Source organism: Haliaeetus albicilla, chromosome 20 (assembly GCF_947461875.1).
Source record: "Haliaeetus albicilla chromosome 20, bHalAlb1.1, whole genome shotgun sequence".
Taxonomy (NCBI): domain Eukaryota; kingdom Metazoa; phylum Chordata; class Aves; order Accipitriformes; family Accipitridae; genus Haliaeetus; species Haliaeetus albicilla.
Genome location: NC_091502.1, coordinates 24,070,512 through 24,096,731, shown reverse-complemented (window position 1 = coordinate 24,096,731; position 26,220 = coordinate 24,070,512). Strand labels below are relative to the sequence as shown.

At 45.2% G+C, this 26,220-nt stretch overlaps 2 protein-coding genes across 6 annotated transcripts in view; both read right to left on the bottom strand.

Annotated features, from left to right (window-relative positions):
* The window catches only part of GAB2 (GRB2 associated binding protein 2), a 108,202-nt gene extending 93,490 nt beyond the window's left edge, over positions 1 to 14,712 (bottom strand). For 2 of the 4 annotated variants that reach the window (XR_011329007.1, XM_069808541.1), the window contains exon 1: positions 4,446 to 4,658. Coding sequence is in view for 1 of the 4 variants with exons in the window: in XM_069808541.1 (XP_069664642.1) it covers positions 4,446 to 4,517 (72 nt within the window). In the remaining 3 variants the exon portion in view is untranslated. Of the gene's footprint in view, positions 1 to 4,445; positions 4,662 to 14,051 lie in introns of those variants that run through there. The other 2 variants (XR_011329008.1, XM_069808542.1) reach the window with 2 other exon arrangements.
* Positions 14,713 to 16,854: 2,142 nt separating this feature from the next.
* NARS2 (asparaginyl-tRNA synthetase 2, mitochondrial) overlaps positions 16,855 to 26,220 on the bottom strand; it is a 52,611-nt gene continuing 43,245 nt past the window's right edge. For both annotated transcript variants that reach the window (XM_069808540.1, XM_069808539.1), the window contains exons 12-14: positions 25,893 to 25,990; positions 23,726 to 23,752; positions 16,855 to 17,663 (exon numbers count right to left, since the gene is read on the bottom strand). In XM_069808540.1, the coding sequence (XP_069664641.1) occupies positions 17,519 to 17,663; positions 23,726 to 23,752; positions 25,893 to 25,990 (270 nt within the window). In that variant the 3' untranslated portion in view covers positions 16,855 to 17,518. The remainder of the gene's footprint in view (positions 17,664 to 23,725; positions 23,753 to 25,892; positions 25,991 to 26,220) is intronic.

Below are 26,220 nucleotides of genomic sequence, written 5' to 3'. Positions count from 1 at the left end.
CAGGCATGGCACAGCTGAGCATGAGAGCGACCCATTAAAACTCCTCAGAGAGAAGAGGAAAAAAAAAAGGAGATCGCTGTGCTTAATACCCTTTTTTTAAATTTTGCTGCAGAATGAAAGGGATGTCCTTTCTTCTCCCTGCTATAAAATTTATATTTTATATAAATTTATATTTTACATAAATTTATATTTTATATAAAATCCCAATTAGCACCTGGTAACTCCACCAATTGAGCAGCCTAAGACTTCTCTGCTCCAGTGGTCCTACTTCAGTCCACATCCTACATCCATTTAACGAGGACATCCTCGCTATGCATCTTCAAGTGGGATATGAAGGATCTACTTCGGTGTCCAAAAGAAGCCCTTCATCAGGGAGTTCCCCCTAGGAATAGGGCTGTGATCAGTAAATCAGCCCGTTATACCCTCCCTTCACCTCTTCTGCTCACCCCATCAGAGAGGAGCAGGTCTTCTGATGATCTTGATTAAACTGCTTCCGCTTGATGTAAAAAAGACCACTGATGCACAAAGCCAAACTCTCCCCCCAGTTAAACCAGTGTGTGTGTGGGGAGCACTAAAGGACTGTAAAACCAGCACAAGATGAGAAGCTTTTGTTTCAGTCAAAATTGTAAATACACATCTCAGCCAGACAGAAAATACTCTGACTTCACGGTACATAAATGAATAGGCAATGTGCATTGATTTAATGATAGGAAGCTAAGAGCTGCTCTACAATGACAGCAGTTATTTTTTACATTACTTTTCTGCCAGAAAGCCCACCCCCGAACCCCATCGTGCCGGGCAGCGGATAGACACAAAACACCACGCTAAACCCACGTCTAACTCAGGAGACAACAGACAGGCACGTCCAGCGAGAGAGCACCAGGAGACAGTGAGTCAGTACAGACCGGCACAACACGCACTGGTCTCGGCTCATCGGTCACACAACTAAAGCCAAGGGTTTTGTTTAGGGATAGGTTTTTTGTTTTGTTTTGTTTTGTTTTTTTTTTTCCATGGGTATTTTAAGGAGGAGCCAGGAGGAGAATTAAAGGACAGCTCTGTGCTTTGTGGCCGTGTACAAGGAGACCCTTCCATGCATGAAAGTCAGAAGGGGAGAAGGTGGGGACAGACTTCTTAATAGGGCCTGTAGTTATAGGACAAAGGGTAATGGTTTTAAACTAAAAGAGGGTAGATTTAGCTAGATATAAGGACAAAATTTTTTACAATGAAGGTGGTGAAGCACTGGCCCTGGTTGCCAAGAGAGGTCAATGCCCCATCCCTGGAAACATTCAAGGTCAGGTTGGATGGGGCTCTGAGCAACCTGATCTGGTTGAAGATGTCCCCGCTCATGGCAGGGGGGTTGGACTAAATGACCTTGAAAGATCCCTTCCAACCCAAACCGTTCTATGATTCTATGAAGGTACAAAAGGGTTTGTCTGAAAAAAAAAAAAAATCAAGCAAGCAGATGATGGAGCTTGGCATCCCAAGCAGAACAGAGGTAGAAGGTGGTATTTTGGTTTCTCTGTTACTTTTGACCTTCAATTGTTTGGTTACCTTTTAGTATCAACACTACAGTAGCATCTATAGGGCTCATCCGAGATCATGGCCAAACTGCCTAGGGTCCACATAAACCCCTATCCCCAGTTACGAGGCAGAAAAGAGGCACAATTCGTCTCAACCTTGAAGCAGTCATAGTTTGATCATTTGAATGTCTCCCAATGGAAGAGAAACTCCTGACTCCGATATGTCCCAGAGCATTGTACAAAGAGGTCCTACATAAAATATCCCACAGTCTCAGATAAATGCAATCCCTGGAAGTGAAACCAAGCAGGTACTGCTGTAAATGCAGATTAACGCTGTGTGGATCAGGTGTGGAGAAGAGTCCCCTTCCCCAACCACTCCGCCTGGAATTTAGAGTGAAAACTTAGCACCTTCCCCTCTTGCCAAGGATCTCCTTGAAAAGTAAAACCAAAACAAACCCAGGCTTATAAAAGCACAGCATTTCAAGGACAGCGTCAGCAGCACACCCATGTACAGACACGTACATTTGAAATGCGCTTGTCAAAGAAAAAATAAACCTATCGTCTTCTCTGTGTCAATACAGCCAGAGCAGGAACTTCAAACCCGATTAGAAGCATCCTGCAGCCTGAGATTCCTCCTTTGAGGTCTCAAAGCAGAAAACAAACCGAAGGCATAAGGAAAGTGGCAAAGCCAGCGATTCAGCACCTTCCCTTTGAGTCCGTACAAAAGCCAGCATAACACCGCGGTGGCGGAAAACTCGCCTTTTGTGCATGAAAATCAAAGTCCAAACGTGTGGGTTTGTTGCAGATGAAGGCAGGTTTTAGGGGAGCAAAGCCATCAGCCTCAGGGTCTACCACATCTACCTGCTCTGAACCACTATCGCCGAGAACAACCTCACCAACGCATCGCCGCCCCGAATGCCCAATGCAGTTATCTAAGTATTAGTAAATTAATAATAATGCATGAAAAAGCAAGGGGATGGGGCACCACCCAGCGAAACACAGTCCCAACTAAGGCCAACGTTTTCAAATCCAGCCACCGACGCAGGAAGCCGGCGCAACTGGTGTGACTGGAAGGGAAGTCCCGCTGACCACAGCGCCGGCACCGCTCCGGCACAGAGATCCCCTCGAGTGACATCTGCCGAGCATCGCTTCCTGCCCCGTGGAGGCTGTGTGGGACGGACAGGCACATCTCAACGCGGCCGGGTTTCCTCTTGGGGAAACGAGGATGTTTTGAAAAACATAGGTGGCTTGCAAAGCAGTTTGGGATGTATCTGGATGAAAAGCACTCTTATGCACATCGATAATTAGCGCTAACCGCCGGCGTGTCACACCCTCGTGTAGAGCATTTAGCAGATTTATTCAGCTCTTGCTGGAATGCCAGAGCACAAGCTGGATATTCAGAAGGCGATGTGAGCGCCCTTTCATGGGGCAGATGCTGGGGAGCTAATGATGTTTGATGAGTTAAGGCCACTGGTGACTCAGGATCAGCAATTAGTTGATTTCTGCGGGAGGAAGGTGCTTTGCTCCATTAAGCTAAAAGCATCCTCCACAGTTCAGCATGCACAAAGTCATTCTGTCCATCCCCCACAAAGCCTGCCTACATACATTCGGGGGCTTGATATTTGCCACGTAAACACCCGGTTTTACCTTTGTCTCAGTCCATTCGGGGGGACAGGGAGCAAGAAAACCCGATTCCCTCGCAACTCCATCCCGCAGCCAACCTGATCCTCCCTCGAAGGGGATCAGGCACACGAGGAAAGAATTGCCAAGAGTGACCGGGCACGCAGTCTAATGCAAATGGTGTGGCACCACTGATGTCGACAGGGCTGCGCCCGTTTTGGACGAGGCTAATAACACCAGACCACAAATCGGACACCCCTCCGGCCCTGCCCTAGCCTGTGATACGGGACTACAGACATCCCCCTCCCTCTCAAGGGTAGGCAGCGATGCTTCCATCAGTCAATAACAGGCACTGGGGAGATGCCAGCTGCACTTGTCCTGCCTGCCGTTCCCAAAATCCACGCGGGCAAAAGCAACGGGACCAAAGGACGATCTGGCTGGTGTGTGTCCCCCCACCCCAGGAAGGCAGAGCATCCAGCTCTCTCCCAGCGGCTGCATCCCAGCCGACCAAAGCCTGGCAGAGGTTGGTCACTGGAGTCAGGGAGCGGGACCCCGGCTTCATCCCGGGGAGCGATGTGCCGAGTCATAGGATGGCAGCTCGACGTAGCCGTGTTTTTGAGCTCTAGCACTCGTGGCGCGCAGCAAGACCGTCAGGCGGAGGGTGCAAAGAACAGTTATTTCTTTCAATGAGCGGGGAAATGTGACAGAGCTGGCATTTGGACCCTCTTTTTACAACTTCTTTGAAGTGTTTGATCTCGGCCGCTAATGACACAAAAGGCTATCGAAGCGCTACTGGTGCTATCTTCAAAGGGCTTGGACGTTAAATGATTAATAGGAACCGGGGAGGGGGAAAGCGGCCGTTATGGGGGTGTTGGGGGGGGACGACGCACGACCAACGTGTATTATTACCTTTACTCTTCAGGCCAAAGGTATTCCCAACCTCTCCTAAACCCCACGACTTCAAAGGAGGGGGGGGCGACAGCCGCCGGTCCCGGCTCAGCCCGGCCACCGCGGGGCGCAGCAAGAACTGCCCCAAAACTGCCCATCACCGGGGGTCAAGGGGATGAGCCGGGGAGGGGGGGGATCGGAGATCCTCCTACCCCTTCCCCAACCAGCAGGGAGCCCACACCAACCCCTTCCCTTGCCCGAAAAAGGGGGCACCCCCCGACCCAGCCGAGGCAGCGGCAGGTGCACCCAAGGCGGGTGGGTTACCGACATAGGGACCCCCCCCCCAAAAAAAAAAAAAAAAAAAAAAAAGCACCCCGGAGCCGGGATAGAGCTGAGATAGGGTGGGTTACGACTTACATATCTCCGTAACTTCTTCTCCGGCGGTGACTTTCGGAGCCAGCCCGAACACACGACCTCCCCGCCGCTCATCGCGGCAGCCGGGCGCTGCCTTCCCGGCGCTCAGCGCCGGCCCCGCCGGCCCATGGAGGGCGGTGGGTGGATGGATGGAGGGGTGGGTGGATGGATGGGTGGGTGGGTGGATGGATGGATGGATGGATGGATGGGGGGGGGGAGACGAGCGCCTCCCCCCGCCGCCGCCGCTCGGCTGCGAGCGGGGAAGCAGGAAACCGGCTCCTTCCCCGGCTCACCACGCCTCCCGGTCCGCCTGCTTTAAAGATACAAACCCCGCGGGAAAAAGGGGCTGCCCGGCCCCCCCCCGCCACCCAGGAGGGCTTGCCTTTCGGTTCCAGCTCCCTACGCTCTCCTACAGCACCTCTAGAGAAAGTTGAGGCAGGGGAGCTCCTTGGCGCTGCTCTAATTAAAAAAGAAGGACACCCCCGAGCCGAGCCCTCCGCTGTATGGTTTAATCGCCCCCCACCCCCCCAGCCCCTCAGGACCCTTCCCCTCTCTCGGTGGAAAAGGTCCTTCTCACCCCAAAAAGGAGAGGGTGGCTTTTGCCCCGCTGGGGCTTGTGCGTGAGGCGAAGGTGCCATAGGAAAACAAAGAGGTCGAGAGAGAAATGGCCAAACGCCAGCGACAGCAAAAACCCTCCTGGAAGAAGGAAAAAAAAAAAAAAAGATTAAAAAAAGAGAGGGGAATCGATAAAAGCTTCATATTTTATTATTGATTTTTAAATAATGGAGCAGTGCCCACTGAAAGGGGATTTGACTGCCGCTGGAGTCTCATGCAGACAAGCCCGGTTTCGTATTACAGCGTATTATACCCTGGCTGAGATTAACTATCACCTTCCAGATCTAGAAATGCTGTACATTTAAAAGTCTGATCCTCTCCCCAGCTCAGGCAGCAATAAAACTTCCCTCCTCAGCCCCGCGAGTAGGCTTACGCTCTAACCCTCCTTTCGCTGCACCCTTAAAAGCAAAAACCTGGGCATGGCACCCATAAAACGCGAGTCCTCCTAGCCCACGACACTCTCACGCTGCCCGCTTAATAGGAAAATACAACTCGGGGTTGTTTGCTGGGGATGGATTTCCAAGACCTGTCTCTATACGGCAGCTCTGCCCCAAACCTGCTTGGGCACATTCAGTCATTCCTGCCTCAACTTCCCTGCCCGTCCAACCTCCGTGGGCAGGGACGGTCCCTCCTTAGGTGTTTGTGCCGTAGCTGGTGCAATAACAACTCCACGCTGGCTGGATGCTCTCCTGTATGTCAAACAACAACAATCTTTATATAACGCCGCTCGCGTGGGGATCTTGCATCACCGTAGAGCAGTAATTACGACTCGCAGTGCGGCTGGGAGGTAGGCATGACACCTCTTTTCAAGATGGGGACAGCACAGTTAAGCCATATGTTGTTTATCATCTTTGTGAATACATAAAGGAGGGGAATAACCCCTTAAAGAACAAGTATGTCATTTGTTAGGAATGTATTTTTTCCACAGCTTTGTTTTTCTTTTTTTGCCAGTGAAAAGCAAGGGCTGAAAAAGAAGATTTTTCTACCTTTTCACCGCCCAAAGGAAGGGCTTGATCCTATTCAAGCGCTCGGCAACGTCCGCACAGACACCGGCTACGGTCAGATCAGCTCGCCCATCTCTGCCAACGCGGCGTGCGTGATGGAGCTGAGAGCAGGGGAGGACGGAGAGGCCAGTTCTGCGCTGGCACAAGCCAGCATTGCCTTATTCAGTGCACTGGAGCTGTATCAATTTACACTGCATGAGAGCGAGAGTCTTGCCCGCAAACTCTCCTGGGTTAGAGGCACTTTGCGCATTCGCAGGGAAAACAGCGTCCTGGTGACCTGCGCTTGAGAGATCTTCCCAAACCCCAGAGCAATTTCAGGGAGGCCGGTGACCTACTGGGTCTTTATAAAGCCCCAGTTGAGAGTTGACAATCATGATTAATACACAGGTATCATGCAAAGCCATACCATGGTGGATGTTAATGATTCACAGGTTAGGAATTTGCTCATACTGACACCAATGCAAAGTGGTATCAGTTTGAAAACCAGTTGCAGAGAACCCTGTCCGCATTTTTATGTTAACAACCTCCACCACGCAGAGTTGAAATACTTCATTTGGGCGACGGATGTTTAAAGAAATGCTCCATAATTATCATTGTGTGAAATGGAATGAATTATTCTATGTATTCTGTCCCAGCCTTTTGTTTACTACCCTGCTCTCTTGCTGTACTATCCCTTCTCTCGGCTCATCCTTTATTATGGATCACATTTACTGACTTGGTTATATCACAAGATATATCTGAACGGTCTCCAAAACATGAAGTACCCCTGTGAATTCTTTTTTCATGCCTTTGGTGATGCCTGACACAGGTACCACAGATTGCTGGGACTCCTGGGTGGGAAACAGGTTGCATTTTCTGTACACTTAAATATGCTGCCTTCTCAAATGTGAAATAGAAGCTCCGCGCAGAAAAATGCTCAAAACAAAGATGCTCCACGTGAACGTGCCTCCCTAATTCTACCGTGGCTGTACGCAGGGTGGGAACAGTGAGTTAATTCTGGTGTCGGGCTGCCAGATTACATATGATTCAATGCATGTAACATTACAATGCCTTATATAATGCTGGCCCTACTTAAAGTGTTTGGCCAGGAAGACAAGTATCACCCCCGATGCCTCTAGGAGTTAAAGACAACGTATGTCATGAACGTGGCTCTGATTTGGCAGCGCTTGCACATTCATAACAGTTTTACCAACTTCAAGCTGTTCCTCCAACCGGCGGTGGAGACTGAACTCAGGCTGGCCCCAGCTGACTGCGTAAATCTCCGGAGTCTGAGCTAACAGCCAGCAGCCTTGGCGGAAAACTGTGAAAACCACATCCCCGTGTTGGAAAAACGCGATGAGGGAGTTATATGAAGCCATCAAGAATCTGTCTCTGCCAGCAGGAGCAACTGAAGGGGGAACAGCAGAATTAGCAGGCATAGCAAGGGAGAAATTAAGAGATGCCATGTAAGAAATCATACTCCTCGCATAAGGGTAGGGCAGAAAGAAAAACTTTTTTTCCAAGAAAAAGCCCTTGTGCCGCGTGTTTAATGTGCCCAGGTGCACGACAAAGCTACACTTTCTCCTGCAGAAACCTCCGGGGTTTTTAATCATAACCTTCAAGTGTGCTTCCTTGTTCTTGTCTGAAACTGAAATCTATGAAAAATCAGAACTTCTAAGACAGAAACCACAATGCCCACCGCTTCTCTGCCGGCTCCAAATTTATTTAAATGAGCTGTGCCATCTACTGGCAGAAGGGAAAGCTGCAGCAGAGCAATTGCCCTCCTCGCTCCGGCTCGCTGGTGTGAGCAGCAGGGATGGATGGAGACACCGGGCATTTCCTGAGGATTAGGGACCAGCTGGCTGAAATGCTTTGGGCTACGTACCCCAGCCAGGCACTAATCCCTTGGAAATGCCCTATACCGAGGTTAATATAAACCGAAACATGCTGGGGGGCAGGGGGAAAGGCTTTAAAAATCTGCTGTGCCGCTCGGTGCTACATGCCTGCTTTTCAATTCCGAGCGAACGCTCGGTCTCATGAGATGCAGCTCCACAACAATACGACCTGACTTTATCTTTACGCAACAGTTCCTGCAGCAGAGCTAGAGGGAAGCAGCTTTTTTTTTATTTCATCAAGAATTTTCAAGGTTAAAAAAAAAAAAAAATCGCTTCTTTCAAGAACTCGAGTCTTTTCAAGCTTTCCACCCTCCGTATAAGGGCACAGCAAGCCCCCCAGAACAACTGCAGTCGAAGCCAAACCACAAGACGGTCCTCTCCTTCGCACGATAGACAGCAGCTCCAGCAGCACCGGCTGCTTCCCACGAGCAGGGGGAATAGTAGCACAGGACGCTTTGATCAGATAATGAGACAGTTTGAAGCATCTTCACTACAGTGTTCTGGCAAAGATGTGGGCACCAGAGCTCTGATGCCTTAATAGAGACTGAAAACAGAGAGAAGGGAAGAGATGACTCGCAGGTCAGCAGTGTTGAAGGCACACACCCTCCCTGGGACTTGACGGTCCATTTGCTAGTGGTGGCGATGGGAAAACAACAGATTAAACCTGCTTTGTCCCCTCTCTGTTGGAGATCCTGGCAAAAACTAGCAAGTCTCATCACGAATGGATTCAGACCACCAGGCAGCCCAGGGAGGGGGCTGGGGTGCTGAGCTGGACGGTGTCTGTGGATGCAGCCAGAGGACGCTTCCAGTCCGTGCACTTGAAGATAATTAAAAGGGTTTTCCTATTTGAGAACCACAATCCAAGCCGAAGCCCCGTCCTGCTTGCCTCAGTAAACTGGACAGTTAAGAAATAATTTTGCCTGGAGCTGAGCTGGGACAGAATGCTGCTGAAATATTTCTATTTTGGGCCCAGGTAGAGCTTCTTCATGCATGGTCCTTCCTTCTAGGATGGATGAGTTCCTCATGCAAACTCTCCTGCCTGGATCCAGATACGTTTTTGGCAGCTACGTTTGCCCTTTTTTTCCCCCACTTACACTGCTCCTACCATGGAAGAAAAAGAAACTGGGAGTTTTCCTTTTTTTTTCCCTCACCTTCTCAAGACAGAAAACCATTGTAGCATTGCTTGGTGGAAAGAGCAGCAGGCAATGCTCCAGACACGGACGCTATTCTGATTTAAGCATAAAGGCCACTTCATTCTTCTTTTTTCCTGATGAGACCAGAAGCTCTGTATGGAAAGGACTCCCTCTACGGACACTATTTGGCACAATGGGGCTTTGACCGCAGCTGGGCCCAGGGCAAGCAACCATAAAACAAATGATAATAAAACAGGCAGGAGGAAATCTTTGCCAGGCTCCCCTGCCTGTTTACCCGACCCTGGTATACTCTCACATCCTTAGGCATTACTTCAAGAGCAGATGGTGCTCTGTGGTAGAGCAAACGAGCAATTATCCTCCTGACACCCCGCAAGGCCTCCCCGCATGCGATCGCAAGAAGTTACTTCACCCCAAGCTAAGAGCTGTTGTCTGGCTTTTCAGCATAATTGGACATAATCAAGTTTAATTTGGTTGGTGCAGTAACTCTGAAGACTTTTGTAACCGGATTACTGTCGGCTCAACGGTCATGTGCCATTATATTTGCTGGTCAAAACAGAAGCCAGAATAAAAACAGATGCTTTCCCCCTACTCCTCCTTCCAGTGACACCCCTTCAGGATATATGCTTGCACTGTACAGTCAATATAATGAACTAAAAATTCTATTAGAAGAAGGAAATCATTGCTGTCATATTACGTTCAGGCCTCTCCTAGAAAGTGTAAATAATCTGGAGTATGCATCTCTACGTTTGTTTACAAGCGTAGACCATGCACAGCTGAGAGCTAAAACTACTGGAGCGTAGACCTATGATGCACATGAGCTTTGAGACACAGAAATCTGATTATCCTTACTGTACAAGTAGGGAAGCTGAGACCACGTGCAGGAGTGAATGGCTGATGAGGAATGAGTTCCTCAGGTCCTATTTTCTGCTGTACATCACCAGCTGAGAACAAGGAATATACAAAATGCTGTGTATAGCAGACATAGCTCTATTACAGGTAATCTATAGGTGACAGAGTGGCACCTGGTAAATGTAACAAGGCCAGCAGCAAAAAGACCTTGTTTTCAGCACACCCCCAGCTCCTACCAGTATTAAGGCACTGAAGCAGCATGTAAAAGCTTGTTGCCATCATACTTCAGGTCAAATTTTGAAAATTCAAGACCCTGTGGTCTTTTCTAATGACCCCAAAATGCTGAAAGTTAAGACACACTGAGATCCTCCTGACAGATGCTGAGGCCAGGCAAATGGAGACTGAAATACAGCACTTTTTTACTGGTGAAAATAATTACTGGAGTAATGCATGGAGGTGATAAGCTCTTATGGTTTCAAAGCATTTTAGGCCATTTGGAAGCATAGGAAGCATATTATATTCCTGGCTGAAACGTCTATTGCATTTTAGACAGACACCTCCTAAAATTCAGCTCAATTTTGAATTGCAGATCAACCGTGAAAAAGACCAAAGTGCAAAGAGACTTCCCTAAGATCAGCGGCAGAAGATGCTCTCCAGCTCCCAGTCCCAAAAGCTACAGAGCAGCCACCCTCACAGCTGAATGCTGTTAAACCATAGATGCAGACATATGCATCTCTGGTTTTGGCCAGATGGCTATTTTGAGTTTCTAATGATGTGGGAAATGAACACTTCATAACATTGTATCTCAGAGGGTTTAGCACAAACTTTCTTCCTTTTTTCCATACCAGCACTGTTACAGATGGCACTAGATCTCAATCAGGGACTGGAGTAACACAGTGCTAAAAACATCGTCTTTTAGCATGTACTCCAAGGAGACAGCTATGTAATCCTGCCCGGCAAGTCATCCATCAAGTTGATTAACAAACAGGCTCATTAAATTTGTTAAATACTTGAACCCTATACTTCCTAAATCACCATAAATGCTAATAATTTATTAACGCCATTAGTAATAATGGAATTTGAAAGACTGTTTGAAGGCACTGTATAAACCAGGCCCTCAGATTTGATTTGCATGTTTATTCGGGTTTTGCGGGTGGCAAAGTTCAGATGTGCAGGGTGATACGGAAAAGCACTACCCATGCATGTTTACAAAGAGGCATCTGAAGCACACCCTTCCCTGCACTCCATCTGCTGTGCAGAGCCCCTTCTTGGTGGCTATGACACTGTGTACCCGCTGTTGGACAAGCCTGAACGCACATGGTGACTTATTTACACTAAACAACTGCAGAGGTCATTTCAAGTGCTTCACGGAGATGCCATCGTGTGACTCCAACCTGCCAGAACAGGGCCTCATCGGTTACAGCCATGCCAGAATCTCTGCAGTAGGTAAGTGCTTGCAGCTGGATCTCCTGGAGCTGCAAATTAGCTACTGGCTAAGCACCGATTTTCTGTAACTTCGTGCAGGAATGGGAGAAACCTGTTCTCGACTCGGGCAGGAGAGCCTGGAAATCTAACCGTGATCCTGTCCCTGACTTTTCTGCACTCACCTGGAGCATCACAGCTGCGTGAACAGCCTTGGCAGCACCGACACAGAGAGGTCAGTAAGCCCTGAAGTTGTCTAGGGTGGGCGTCTAGCTGTCTCCTGCTTGGACGGGCAGCCCGTGGCTGTGCATTCATCAACAGAGCAGCAGCAAAGCCGAGGGACAAGCAGAGAACGGGAGACCTGTGTCTCAGAAAAATATGGATCACAAGCCTGCTTCACACAGCTTAATCATAGTACTGAGCGCTTAGAGCCCAGGATCTTCAAAGGGCCACAAAGATAGCACTGAATTAATGCTCAAAAATCACTTTGGAGGTAAAGACACCGCAGAAGTATTATTACAAAACCATTGTGTCTATGAAATATAATTATTTTCCCCTGTGGCTGGAAATCTAGCCTCTTTTGGAAGTCATGGCAGATAGTACAGAATAGTCCAATATAGAAACTTGCGTGTTTACGTGATTCATTAAGGCCACCTCCCAGACCACACTTTTTCTGAGCAGTTTGCGTATTTTTTTGCCAGCAACCTACATGATCAGTGACTTCTGAAAATTTAGACCTCCATTTTTACAGCACATACGAGTATCAGTACATTAACCTGCTGAAGACAGTAAGATATACAGCTATTGGTGAAGAGCAAAAAGCAAGATCAAGCTTTGCAAAAAAAATTAAAAATGTACTCCGTTGGCTGCCTCAAATTATTCAGAAAAAATCAATTGTAAGAGTAATAAAAATAAACAGCAGGATTGCTATCTTTGAAAGGCCTTGGGACATACAGAGATAGATAAAAATCACTGAAGCACAGTCTAGGATCTTAGAAATGCCAAAAATGCGTTTGAAACCGGATCAGCTGCAAACATCCTGCCTTGCTGCTGGTGTGACAGTGCACCCAAAGGCAAACAGAGCTAAGTCTCACGGGGAGGTGCTGAGCAAGAATTTGGTTGATTTGGGTCAGTTCCATGGTTCTGCCACACATCTTCCATAACCTTGGGCAAGCAGCTTAATTGCTCCGTGCCTCAATTTCCCACAACACAATAGTGTCAGCAATAAGAGCAACAAGGATTCTGAAGTCATTTCACCCACATTTCACCCATAATCGAGCCTACAATTTCTGATGGAGCTAGTATATGACTTTTAAATGGCCACACAGTCTCGCCGCTCTCTTGCCCTTTACGTGAAAGCTCTCCCTTTAGAGCATCTTTGCCGAACACCTTTTGCAGCAGACACTGAGACACTGCTGTAGGACAGATAATAATACATTTCACAGCAGCAATAAAACAACGGGAGCCATAATTTCTTTGAACTCTGGGTCAAACTTGTTGTTAGCCAAGTCTGTAAGAACTCGTATAGTAAATTACATATGTCTCTCTACCAGCAGGATCATAAAATAAAACTTTACAATCCTTCTGAAGGTCACGGCTCTGCAACAAACAGCAAGACAAAACAATAAATTCACCCCCAAGACCACCATTTTTGTGGCTTCGGCAGCTTTGGTTAGATCTGAGGAAATTAGAACTTTGACAATCTTTATACAAAGTCTTTCTTATTTCTCCTTTGGACCCATCTCCCAGTTCTCCCTAAGCGTAAAGACAGAGGCTAAAACAACAGTAATAATGGCTGTTGTTGGTTTCAGCAGCAGCAAAGCCACATTTATCTCTATACACACATTTAATGGAAACAATGTCCAAAGTGTTTTTTGGCAGATTAGTCCCCTTCTCCCCCTGAAGAAAAACACATCTATAAGCTATTTCCAAAACAATCAATATTAGTCCAGCAAGCAAAACTGTACGTTACATTTCCCTTCAAAGTCTTGGCATGCCCTCAAAAAAGTGATGCTTTATAAATTACAACTACTACTAAATAAACCGGAGAGAGGACTGCTGAGCTGGGCACCTTGCTGCTTTTCCCTCAGGTCTGGGGGCCTGAATGCAGGTAATTCAGCTAAAATCCCTGCGCTGGTCTGCTGACTTTTAAACATTTGGCCCAGCGATGGATCTTTTTGCTTATGCTTGTACAGAAGCTAGTACAACAGTCCAAGATCTAGACACTGCCACAGTATCACAACATATAACATCAGGGAGAGAAGCGCAATCTCTGCTACTAGCTTCAGAGCATGCATTTGTTCTCCTGGGGATTTAAAAACTAGAAGACTGAGACATGGTGTTAGTTCTGCAGGTATTATTTTTTTAATTAAGAATAGAGTACTTCAGGATACTTTTTTCCTGCACACAAAAAATCTTAAGTGAAGGGATTATCTGATATTCTTGGAGTGAAAACAAAAGGTTTTCCTCTAAACACTCTTCTGAGAGGCTGGCATTTGGTTACGCAAAGTTTATGGCATTGCTCTTTTACTCCCAGCGGTGTTGCTCTCTCATCACTCTGTCCTAATGTTGCAAAGCCACAGACTCAGTAATCAATGACACCGATTCCTTCTTCTGAAGCTCAAAGTGAGGACAGACCTGCTAAGAGGCAGTGCTAGCTGCCGAGGAACTGAAACTTCAAGAAATACTTACCGCAAGGATGCTAGCAGAGACCGTGCTGGTCACCTGGGCTTGAGAGCTGACTGCTTACCGCACTGAAAACCCTCCAATGTAAGCTACTGCACTGCGTGTTCAGGCTAAGAGAAGATTCCTGTGTGCAAAGAATAACATTTTTTTACTTGAAGAACTGTCAGAGGTTTTATCTGGCTTCAGCCGTTGCCAGAATACAGACTCTAAGCGAAGACGTAGCAAGGAAAACGGCTTAAATCTAAGAAATTCTCGGTGCGTTTCCCTCCCTACATGTCCAAGAGGAACGACCTCCCCTGTCCTCCAGATTAACTTCCGTTTCATTCTGGGAGAGGAGATTCGAAGGAAATACATGACATTCCACATGGAAATCCCAGGGAAAACACGTCGCATTCCTTGGCAATACCAGCCCACGTTATATATACATAGCACGAGGCGAACAATGCCAGCCTGGAGGGAAAGAGCAGCTCCCACCCTTGCCGAGCACCCATAAATCAAGCTGCTCACAGGAACGCCAATCTCGGTATTAACCCTAAGTAATATCATCGCGCACATGGGCCTCAGCCTCTACATTCTCCTCTCTCCCACCGCTGGGAAAAACAACGCGTGTTGAAGGCTGTTTCCAAGACTGGACAACCCTTTCTTCTCCCTTCTGAGCCTGAACGTTCACCCGGTTAGTTCTATTGGGAAAATCCCCACTCTCCTGCTTATTCTGCCAGATTATTGGGCGTAGTTTTTTGGATAAGCTTTTAGACCTAAGGGCAATGCCCCCTTAGCTCAACCCTGCTCACTGGGTCTCCAACTCACCGAATACCTTTGAGTGAAACAGAAATACACGTAGAAGACTGGGGAGACTGCTCCTCTTGGACACTCAGTCAGAAAAGCACGAAGAACCACTCACGGTGCATCCTTGCTACATCTTTCTTACCATATACCTTCATATACCCACCTATCCACAAACAGAAGGTTCAAACTTTTCCTTCTGTCCTGTAACAACCTTTTATCAAGGCAAAGAACGAAGGGTAGACCACACCTGTTCTCGGTTCTTGCAAGGTGTCACCTCATCTACGGCCCTGACAGCCACTCTGCAAACCTGTTTGAAACAGTCCTGCTATCCGTCCCTGTAACTTGTTACTCATGCCACATCATCCTAGGACTTGCTGGCACCTTCTACTGTCGTCTTCTCTACACCTTGTTTTTCACCCGTCGCTGTTTAGCTCCACCCTGCCCATCAGATCTGGCATCTCACAACGTGATCAACAACCTCCCGCTGACAACAGCCTGCTGATGCCAGAAACAACACAGCCAGCCCAGAGCTGCAGTGGGGATGAGAGCAGAGTGGACGGGAGATGGTTTTGCCATCCACCCACTCTGTTTTCAGCAGATGGGCTTCCAGTTCAGGCACTCTCATTTACAGCAACTGAGACAGAACCAGTGACTAAGGATCTCAGTAAGGACACCTGCTCATCACAAGTTATTTAGGAACATGGTATGGATGAGGCTGTTTGGCAGCTGTACTCTTTCCACATCTTTCTGCTGAGAGAAGTAATTCCAAAACATAAAGGCCAGCGATAACATTTAAGACAACGCGTTAAAAGGAGATGGTCCAAATGCAGGAAGATACTCAGGTGTCTGATGTAGGAACTTCTTAGTGGTTTCAAAGGGAAGGCAGGTGCTTGAACCAGTTCGTGGAACCAGAGTTACCAACTCAAGGCTGTACCAGGAAACGCAAACCAGCAAACGCACAGTTAACACCTGCCTAATCAAGCAGACGAAGGAGATATGAAAAAAATCTCATTAGGCAGGGGATATCTCAGTGCATGCAACAAACACCCCGAAGTAATGACCTTGTGGTGATGTTGTTTGCGTGATCGTAACACATAAAAGCCCCAGACGTGGACCAAACTGAAACATGGCGGGTGCCATATGACATAAATAAGTATTTTTAGATACTGCAGGTGCAGTATTATACAGCCCTACCAGAGAGAACCGTGACTGCAATATTACCAGCGCAATGCTAGTTGATTACTATTTTTCAGTCTCTTTCATCTGCTCAGAAAAGAAGTCTTCAGGGCTGTTCTGCAGCTACTTCACGTTGTATGTGCCAATTTACAAGAGGTTCATTAGCAATAAGGCTGTCACCTTGCTTCTTCTCTTTATATATATTGTTTATATTGCAGCCGTCACAGGCTCCAGAGTAGTAAGCACTATGCAAATGACCATTTACTGGATTGTGATAATTTGGAAGGGAAGAAAGATGCTGGAAACCCTCAGTTCAAGTCCCAAATAAACCACTGGTTTCCAATTGCCTTAGGCAAGTCACTTGATCTTCCCATAATCCTGTCTTCAAAACAGAAATTAATATTTCCTTACCTGGCAGGGAAGCTGAGAGCATAAACCCACTAAAGACTGCAAGGAGTTCAGATCCTATAGTGATAAGCAATTACTTAATACATATGCAATGCTCAGGAGCATATGTTGGTTGTTTCAAAATATAGACAAAACTGCTTGGTCCGATGAGCACATGAGAGATTTTCTCAATAACAACAACAAAGCAGCAAAGCAATAACAAAAAAACCACCAATAAACTGCAAGTTGGCTCTGGAGAGATGAATGAACTCTCATCTAACTGAACATTTCTTTCTGCTATGAGCATGTGCTTTCTTGGAGACAGAAAACAGGCAGAAGTTGTGCAACTAATTTGGGTATACGGAAAAGGAAACATCTACCAAAGATAGCGAAGGAAACACTATGATGCTGAGTGCTGTGGTTTTATAACAGAAGAAGAAACCATACAGAGTTACAAAAACCAGTGTACATCTTTATTGATGATTCACAAAATCAAACATCATTCACCTAATTCACTCCAGCAGTTCCGATATCACATTTTTCCTTCCTAGGTTTGACTGATTTTTCCAAGGTAAACAATATTTGTTTCTAACTCAGGGTGGGGAGAATCATGCTTTACAGTAGCCATTTCGTAAGAGCAAGTGCATCAAAGCCATGACAATACTTCACAATTTTATAACACTCAATCTTCAAAGCACTGTGCAGGCATTTAATTAAAGCCTATTAAAGCCTCACAGCAGTCCTGGCTCCCAGTCCATTTTAGGTCACACCTCCTTATTAATATTTCACATAAAACCCCCACTACCTCCCAACAACACTTATTCAGTACTTCCATGGCTTGTACTAGTCTCACGAGAATCTTAACCCTTTAGTTAAGTGGGATTTATTAGTACTCCTGCAGCGCACTGAAGACGTGAACTGCTATGAAATTAACCGCCAAGTGTGCTTCCATCATCTCACCAGGACAAATATTATTTTTCAATAAGCCAGTATTAAATTTACCAAGAGTTTCACTGATATAAAAATTGTCTCGATTTCCTATTAAAACACACTTAGTCATATCCTAATACGTTATATACATATCATCACACTAGCAGTTTTCTCCACGTGAGTCAACTGCTGAGCTACAGGAGACAGGAGTGAGAAAACCTGGGGAAAGGAATAACATCTTTGATACTCTCAACTCCCAAGATGTACTGCAGGTAGCGTTCAAATCCCATTCCGAAGCCTCCATGAGGAACTGAGCCGAATTTTCGGAGGTCTAGATACCTGTAATTTAAACAGACAGTTACATTTGCAGCATAGTTATGCTGATGTAATTACAGAGAGCTTTTTATCCAGGGTTTTGCTTTCCATCTTAATTACTTCCCTTTGACCCTAACCACTGTGGGTTTCTGCCAACACAGATGGCCTTGGTCAGGGGTGTGAGGAGGTGCGGCGGCTCCTTGACAGGCAGAATTGTATTAGCAGAAATCCCAAGTGCAAACACATTTAAACCAGCATAGCTATGCTTTGCCAATATGCTAGAGCCTGTTTTGTTTAGGAGCAAGAACTCATTTGGGTATGAAGAACAGCTTGAACACCAAAGCTCTGCTCATATTGAAAGCATCTTTGTCAGTTTTAGTATCTAAAATATTCCTAGCAGAGGCACAAATCCAGGTTCCTACAGAATCACAAAGCATTTCCGCAGTCGGAGATGGAGTTGCCTGCTCGTGTTTGTTTAGCCCTTGCCATGCTTGTGCTGAAATCTGCCCTACAATAAATTCTTTCATTTTCTGTCTTCCTTTCAATAGTCTAAGTCATTTCATTTCCAGTAATTCCTTCAGAAGCCTAAATCGGTCTTGCTGTCTACTGAATATTCCTTCAGGGTTTGTTTTTGTGTTTTTTTTTTTTTTTTTATTTTAAGGTAATTATGATGGCTTTTTGTTACTTTTTCCCCAATTACTCTTACAGACTGATTCATTTATTTCCACAGTAAGTCAGCGAAAAATCTTGGGACATATCTGCTCCAAAAATGAGATCTGGAACAAGACATTTCCTTTTGGAGAACAGCACCTGTTGTGCACAGAAAACATTTCGAAGCAGATATTCCAAATATATGGGTGTCAACAAGATTATGGTGGTCCTTCTTTAGAGTACCCCATTTCCCAGCTGGACTGTAGCTGATGTGATACACAGGAACTATATTTGTAGCTATAAATTGTCACCAACAGTTTTATTTTAATAGGAGTGAAAAACATGGCAGTGGTTCCATTGATTTATGGGGCCACTTCTGAGCTTACTGAGGCCACGAAGTTATCCTTCTTTATATGAATGCACTAGTAAGGGATTGAGTGACTCCAGATGTATTATTACACGCTTCTAATCTTTGTGCATGAATATTTTATCATTGCAGTTTAAAAAAAAAAATCAAGTACACTTAAATATAAATACATGTATAAGTTTTACTATTCAGGCAGTGGAGGGGAAGGGAAAACACACTACAGAAAAAACCCTGAAGATTGGATTGATTGTAATAAATGGATTACCAGATTTTAACTACTGTTAATGAACTGCAAGGAAAAATAATATTTGTGTGTATATATATTCATATATATTAATATGTAAGATATACATTATATATATTTAAGTGTACTTGCTTGGACTTCAGAATTTTGTTGGCTTGAAGACTACATTTTAACAAAGTGAAGCAAAGTAATGCCACTGATCAGCTGTACTTGCAAAATAAAAATACTCTCCAACCAATTCTATGGCTGCAAGAGACTGTCCTGACAGACTCAGTTTGACAGTATGCCTTTTATACCATAAAATATTGTTTTTCCTTGCAGTTCATTAACAGTAGTTAAAATTTGGGAAGCCATTTATTACTCTCAATCCAATCTTCAGGGTTTTTCCCCCCCTCCCCTCCACTGCCCAAGTAGTAAAACCAGAAGCAGAATGTGATAGAATCGTAGAACTTCTTACCTCTTCCTACTAGCACTGACACACAAAGTGCAGTTATGCCTGTACTGCAAGTTGAGCAGCAGGCTCAGGAGTGGGACCCATGTTTTCTGATCCCTGGGACCCACGTGCTTTCTACTTGCACTGCTGGGTGTTAGCTTGGCTTGCTAAGGCTCAGCTGTGTCCACCCCACACCTCGTGATGAAGATTATGCTTAGGATATGAACACTAGACTGTGCAAGAGCATGGTGGTCCTCATCTTTATCTACTTCATACAGACTGCATCAAGAAGAACTTGAGTTTCTGCTAATAGACTGGGAACTGCCCCCGGGAGCTCCACTTCGCAGCTTTTCAAGGGTTTGCAAGGAGGATGATGGGCAGATCTGATGCTGAGGGTGGTGGCTTGTGAAATAGGAAGGACCTCGTAAATGCGAGGGATATGGGTGCTAGCTGTGGCAGATCAATCTGTACCAGCTCAGTAGTTCTGAGCAGAACTGGCAAACCAGCTGGTGACAACTCTAGCTGCAACTAGCAATGTAAATAACAGCACAAACATTTCTGATGACATCTATAGGCATGTCTCAGCCTATGCAAAGACAGTTGAGACTAAGCCTAGCATCCTTTTTCCCCCTTTTGCTGGCAACAGAGTTTATGGTCATTTTAAGGAGATGAAATAACTCCGCTTCTTCCAGATGAACAATAACAATAAATTCTACCCTTGCTTATCCAGGGCTTTCATCTGTAGATCTCAAAGCACTCTGAGAAGCCATTTTGGCAAAAGGAGCAAAACACAACCCATTAAAGTTAATGGAAAAAGTCCATTGAATTAAACGTGCTGAGGATCAAGACTGTGAATCCTTTCTGATGACTGTGCTTAGAAGCAGCAAAGGAATTGAGAAATTTTCCATTCTTCCTAGATGAAAGAAAAAGTAACTCCTTGCAGATGAAGAGAAAATTCCCTTTAGGCTGGAAAATGCTCCCTGAGGTTTTTCTTCATTCAGTAGTCTTCAGACGTCGGATGTTTCTCACCTCAAAAACACACATGAAGTAGTCTAGCTATTTCTCCTAGTAGCTCATACTTAAGAGAAGAGCTGAGCCCTCCATTGGCAACTGGGGGACTGTGCAACATTATTCCAGGGGGGAAATAAGTTTCTGCGACCCCAGCTAGCCCCAGAGGTCATGCTCTGGACCTGGAGGACTGGTAGTTCTTCAGAGATTTGAATCTTACTAAAGAATGTGCTGCAACAACATCCCCTGGCAATGAATTCCAGGAGCTTGTTATGTGCCAAGTTAGAAAAGCATTTCCTTTCATCCTTTTAAAAATCTATACCCTTTTATGATCATCACGAGCTCCTGTGCTGCACGGCAAGGCACTATGAAGATCAGTGCTTTCTTAGTGACCATTCATAAGCAGAATGTATTCTTTTTGGTCACCTTTCAAAACAAATATAACCTTGCTCTTTTATGTAACCCTCTTGTTATACTGAAGCCTCTGCAGCCAGTTTGAAAAAAGTAAGGCTGAAAGAACAAAGATATTTCAGTCCATGAAGTTGAATATCCTTCTGGAAAAAAAAGGAAAGAAATGAGAGCAATGAAAAACTACTACTGAAACGACATTTGGAAGACCACTTTGTTGAATGTTTCAGGAAATAAACATGCAAAGCATCACCAGGTTCTGATGCTGGGTAAAATACTGTCTTTGGTTTCAGGCAGCTTCTGCTCTGCTACAACTTTTTGGGAATCCACAGAAAAAACATTCAAGGAGGTCAGTCTAAAACACTCCCATTAACACAAATGGGGTTTGGGCACATTTTGGCTGGCTTTAGCACTGACTTTCCACCTGCCTCTGTGTGGCCCAGCACAGCGCTCCAGTTACTCCCCAAAGCAGAAGTAATAGGACCAGGCAACTGCCAAGGACAGTGATGGGCCACTGGTTTTCGCTGGCCTCTGAAGGAGGTTAAAGGATGATAGGAATGCTGTCACTGGCCGTGGATTCCAAGTGCCTCACCAGTGCTGCTGTTCCTTAAGTCCAACTCCTCCTTTCTACCTTGCCACACAAGGACCCAACAGAACACTCCGGCATTCAAACTTCAAAGAAAATTAGAAATTAAAGAGCGCAACACAGCCCAATTGTCTCCATCCAGAGCAGGAGCGAGGCCAAGACAACACAGTAATATCCATTCTAAGACAGCAGGTAACACCTGCTCTGCCACCGTGCACTTTCACCAGCGTTAGATCAGAAGATCAGAAAGGTACCTGGACTGTAAAGGGTTCATTCAGTATGAGGCCATCTTCTCCGCTGAATGCACATGATGATAATCAGAGTGAGGAAATGGGTGCCTTACATGTAGAAAGACTGTCTGAAATGCTGCTCAAGCTGATGGTAGTGGGGACACATTGGTCATTACAAAGTACCTGCTTTGTTATTGCTCGTGCTAAGCTGGCACCTGGAGGCTGCGAATAGGATCAGGACACCCATTTACAAGGCAATATACGCAATACTCCCTGGTCACAGAGAAAGCAAGTGACTTCCCAGAGTTAACTCTGATCACCAGACTTTCCCACCTCGCTTCCACAGACCGCTCCAAGTCTAGCCAAGACCAGCATGTACAGCACTGAGCTCTTTTCTATCTACAGTTTAAAGGAAGGAGTGTGAAAATAAAATAACTCCACAAAATCAAGACAAATACTTTTACAACTCATATTCTTTATGGAAAGAAACCCGCACAACAGGAAAGATGGTAGTGAACTGAGGAAGATTCAGAGGACTTTGACCATGTCCCCTTACCCACTTTTTTTGAAAAGCTTTCTAAAAGGTAGGAATAGGCAGAAGCACAACAGTACTTCAGATCATCATCTGCCTCTTTGCCCAATGATTCTCCCATAAACAAGGCACTCCTGAAGCTGTCCTAGAAGTAATCAGTCCCCACAATATCCTCATGTTTAGTGAGAGAAGAAAACAGGTAGAAACTGAGATATGGCAATATATATTAAGAATTTCAAAAAGGACCACATCTCACTCAGCTGCCCATTCTAAAGTCAGAAAATATTATATTTTAAAAAGGAATGACTCAACTGTTCTTCAAGGAGTTTGTGAGCCAGCTTTGGAGACTAAATTCAATCACTAAATTGGAGAAGATAAATTTCAGTCTCTCCTGCCACCTCCACTGAAAAGATGGATGCTGGCAAACCACCTACCTGTTTTCTGGCAGATTTTGGACTGTAGTCCAGAAGCATTCAGGATTACTCCTATCCTGCACTTCCTAGGATACCAGACCCTACTATGGCATGGAGTGGAGGGGATAGAGGAGGAAAGAGTATCCCAAACAAGATCACAGGAAGAAAGGGTTTCCAGAATGTGATTGCTACATACCACATGAAAATGCAAATGGGCGACGGGCAATGTCTTAATCTTCTCTGTTGAGGGAAGCATGAGGCAGGGCTGTGTTATCTTACTAGTGCTGGAAAGCTCTGCCACTGGACACCAGACTTCCTCAGGCTATATCTCAGCATCTAACCACACAACTGATCATCCTTGTTCAGGATAATCCTTCCCTCAGATGAAGTGATATGGTGTATTCTGGCCCATAAATGCAAACAGTAAAGGAAGACATTTAATTCGCCCTGTTTGCAAATGGATGATGTAAAGGCCTGCCATGCACTGGGCTGTTCCTAAGTGATCTCATATTGTGGCAAGAGGAGAGTAAAGAACCCTGCACTCACTCTGCTTTTTTTCAAGGCAGCCTCCCTAATGATCTATCCAAATACTGCAGAGTATTTGAATATACTCTTCTAAATTTAAAATTGTCTGCACTATCACCCTCTCAGTAGCTATGACAAAGTACCTACCAAGAAAGACTTGTCAAGAGGAACACTAAGATCATTCTGCCATTTTAATAGGCTAAACCATTAATTCAAAGGTTGATCTGTCTCCTTAACAGAACAGTTTTAATTGCTTCAGCTGCTTTGTTAGCTAAGATTTTTCGACCCAATTGCCCTGTCAATTGCGAAGGGAGTTATTCATGGAGCTGTTAAAGGTCACAAATTGCTTGTGGTTCTCCAACCTGTTTATGTCATGCAATGGCGGTCAGAGTCTATTAAACTTTGAACACAGCCTAATGATTTAATATCAAAAATCATTATGTAAATTAATCCACTTCATGCAATCCTGAAAGGAATGACCTGTGCTGTGAGTGGACAAATTGGGAAGACAAACTAAGTAGCATTAGATTAAACTTTTTTTAAATGAACTGGCTGTTCCATTCAGACTGGCACTGATGGCAGGGCAACTGGGCCAAGAAATGTCCCCTCAAAAACGGATCAAAAAAATGGAATAGTTGTTTAAATACTCTCAAAAGAAGTAGAGCTTGCAGACTAAGATAGTGTCTTACCATTGGTAGGCATCTGTGAGTCCTAATCTGTGGAACAAAAAGAAAATCCTGTGTAAGTAAAGGAACAGAGGAAATCCACACAAGCAGCACTTGACTGGAGGAGAATGCTACAAGAAAAGGGAGGGTCTGATGACTAAACTGAGTCCAAAAAAGGAAAGGCAGGAGATTAAGGGAAGACATGATCAGTGGCTATCAGCTCTGGTAATTGGTAGACAATCTTGAACAGATTCCCCACCTGCTTCTTAAAATGCAAATTTTGTTTTCTCAACATAAAGGGTTGATCCCAGCTTCATACAAAGACTTGTGGATATTCTGAACTTTAAGCATATCAGTACTCTATCTGTGAATGTTTGGGAAGTACAGGCCTGAATATTAAATTTACAATGACATGCAGCCAACCTCATTTATGAGTGAGTCAAAATCTCTTCACATGTGCGGCTATGTGGCTTCCCTTCCGTAGTCCACAAAAACACTAAACTCCTATAGCTTTATTAATGTCTATCAACTTCCATAAAGCTACTAAATAAAATATGTCTTTTTCTAATGGCCACCAGTGCACCTTCTCTCCTTTCCCTGCCCTGGCAGAACAAGAACAAAGTTGTCAGTTTTTTTTCCCATTTCTCTGAACATGAACAGAAAACTGTGTAGGCAAAGTGAGACCACTTCTCTCATCTTCAGTGCATTGCAGCTGTCCCTGACTGGGACTTGGGGAGCTATTGTATGAAGTGTGTATAAGGAGACAAGAACCCCGTTCTTTATCTCTCTCAGCTATGCTGGGTCTGCAGGAAGTAGAATTTAAAAGCCTTAAAGTATTTGGGCTCAGCAGATCAGATCCTGAGTACTCAAAATCGAGAAAAACATGTGAAGAGGTCTTATTTTTCCAGGTCATCTTCAGTGTAGAGCTGTACTTTAAGGTCACTGAAGACACACCCCATTTGTAGCTTGAAATAATTCCTATGACTTTCCCGACAAACAAGAAAGTCTGGCTTCAACCTTCACACAGACCCCTCTCCTCCAGCCCCACACCTTGAGGGCTGTGGACTCTAGATCTTACTGGCAAAAATTTCAAGTGAAAGTGCAGCAGGCAACATTGTACTTTGCTTCAGCTGAAGCATGCCTGCTTGGGGAGAGTTCACAGGGAGAGTAGCAGGAAGCACAGGGAATAATATCATCCTACACCACAAATTGAGAACCAATGTTCTGGTGATTTTAATTGCCCAGCGCCTTTTGGATTCATTATGCTGAAATGGATTTTGCTCTTCTCCACTGACTAGATATATCTCGGTGAGCATGTGGCTGATTTAAGCAAGAAATTAATTCCTAATATGCAAATGGTTGTTACTCTGGGATTAATCCTCCTCCAAAATTACTTTGCACAAGTGTACGACTGGCCCAAATGGACTCATCTGAGTTATGAAAGGTTTTTTTGAGCAGTCAGACAGGATCTGAGGAGTAATTGTCTATGGAGAATTACCCGATCTATAATGTCAATTCTTGTTAACTAAACAGCAGCTTTGATATTCTGACACTGAATTTAGCCTACAATCACTCCAAGTCACATGATCCAGAACAAAGCAGCAGGGAAGGAGCCTGTATGACACAGTACAGGTCCCAGGTACTTCCAGTGAAGCTTCCCACCAAACTGTTAGCAAAGAACCATATTCTCTGAAATGATGCCACTGAGGCCAGCTGCATCACAGCTAGCAAAGCTTCTGACCAAAATTGCAGTTCCTCAGTTACACAATGCGATGACAAATACATCCAAGCTCTGTCTACGTGACAATCTCCACCTTCACAATCCACTCCTCAGCCACAAAAGCTACAAAGAAAAGGCTCAAGGATGAAGAGCCTCACATCAGACCCTGTTCCAGATAGTCCCAGCAGAGCTGAGGCATTCTACTGCCCTGGCCTCCTAACATAAAATAAACTCTTCTTCTCTGATGAGCTAAAACAGAGAGGCAGTTTGCATACCTACAACAGAAGCACAAGAACTTCTTCACCAGTTTGCAGTCACCTACTCAGAGAAATAGGTATCTCAAAGACAAAAATAGGCTTCTTTTAAATACCATTACTTGCCCTTCCACTCCTCTGTCTTGCCAACCACTGAGGGCTGCTGAAACACTCTCTTGGTCAGGCTAGTCTCCCAGCACCTGTGGGTTTTTCATACCTCTGTAAGCGTGATTCAAGGAAGGGCAGTCGCTCCTCTCTCAAGCTGCCTCCACACAACTCGCCTATTCCTGGTACAAGGAGATCAACAGCTGCAACCTTAAAAGAAAGAAACCTAACATAAGCCATGCCATGTAGCCATACAGTCTACAGCAGAAGTACAGCTGACACTGGATGTCTGTTTGTAAGAAGCTACCGTAATTCTTTTATTGAGTCCAGGACACTTATGTAAGTATTTGCAAATGCTTGAAAAGCCCCTTGTTGACAAGAGAAGGCTAGGAGGGAACTTTACAATGATAACCATCCGTAAGTCTACAGAAAACATAAAT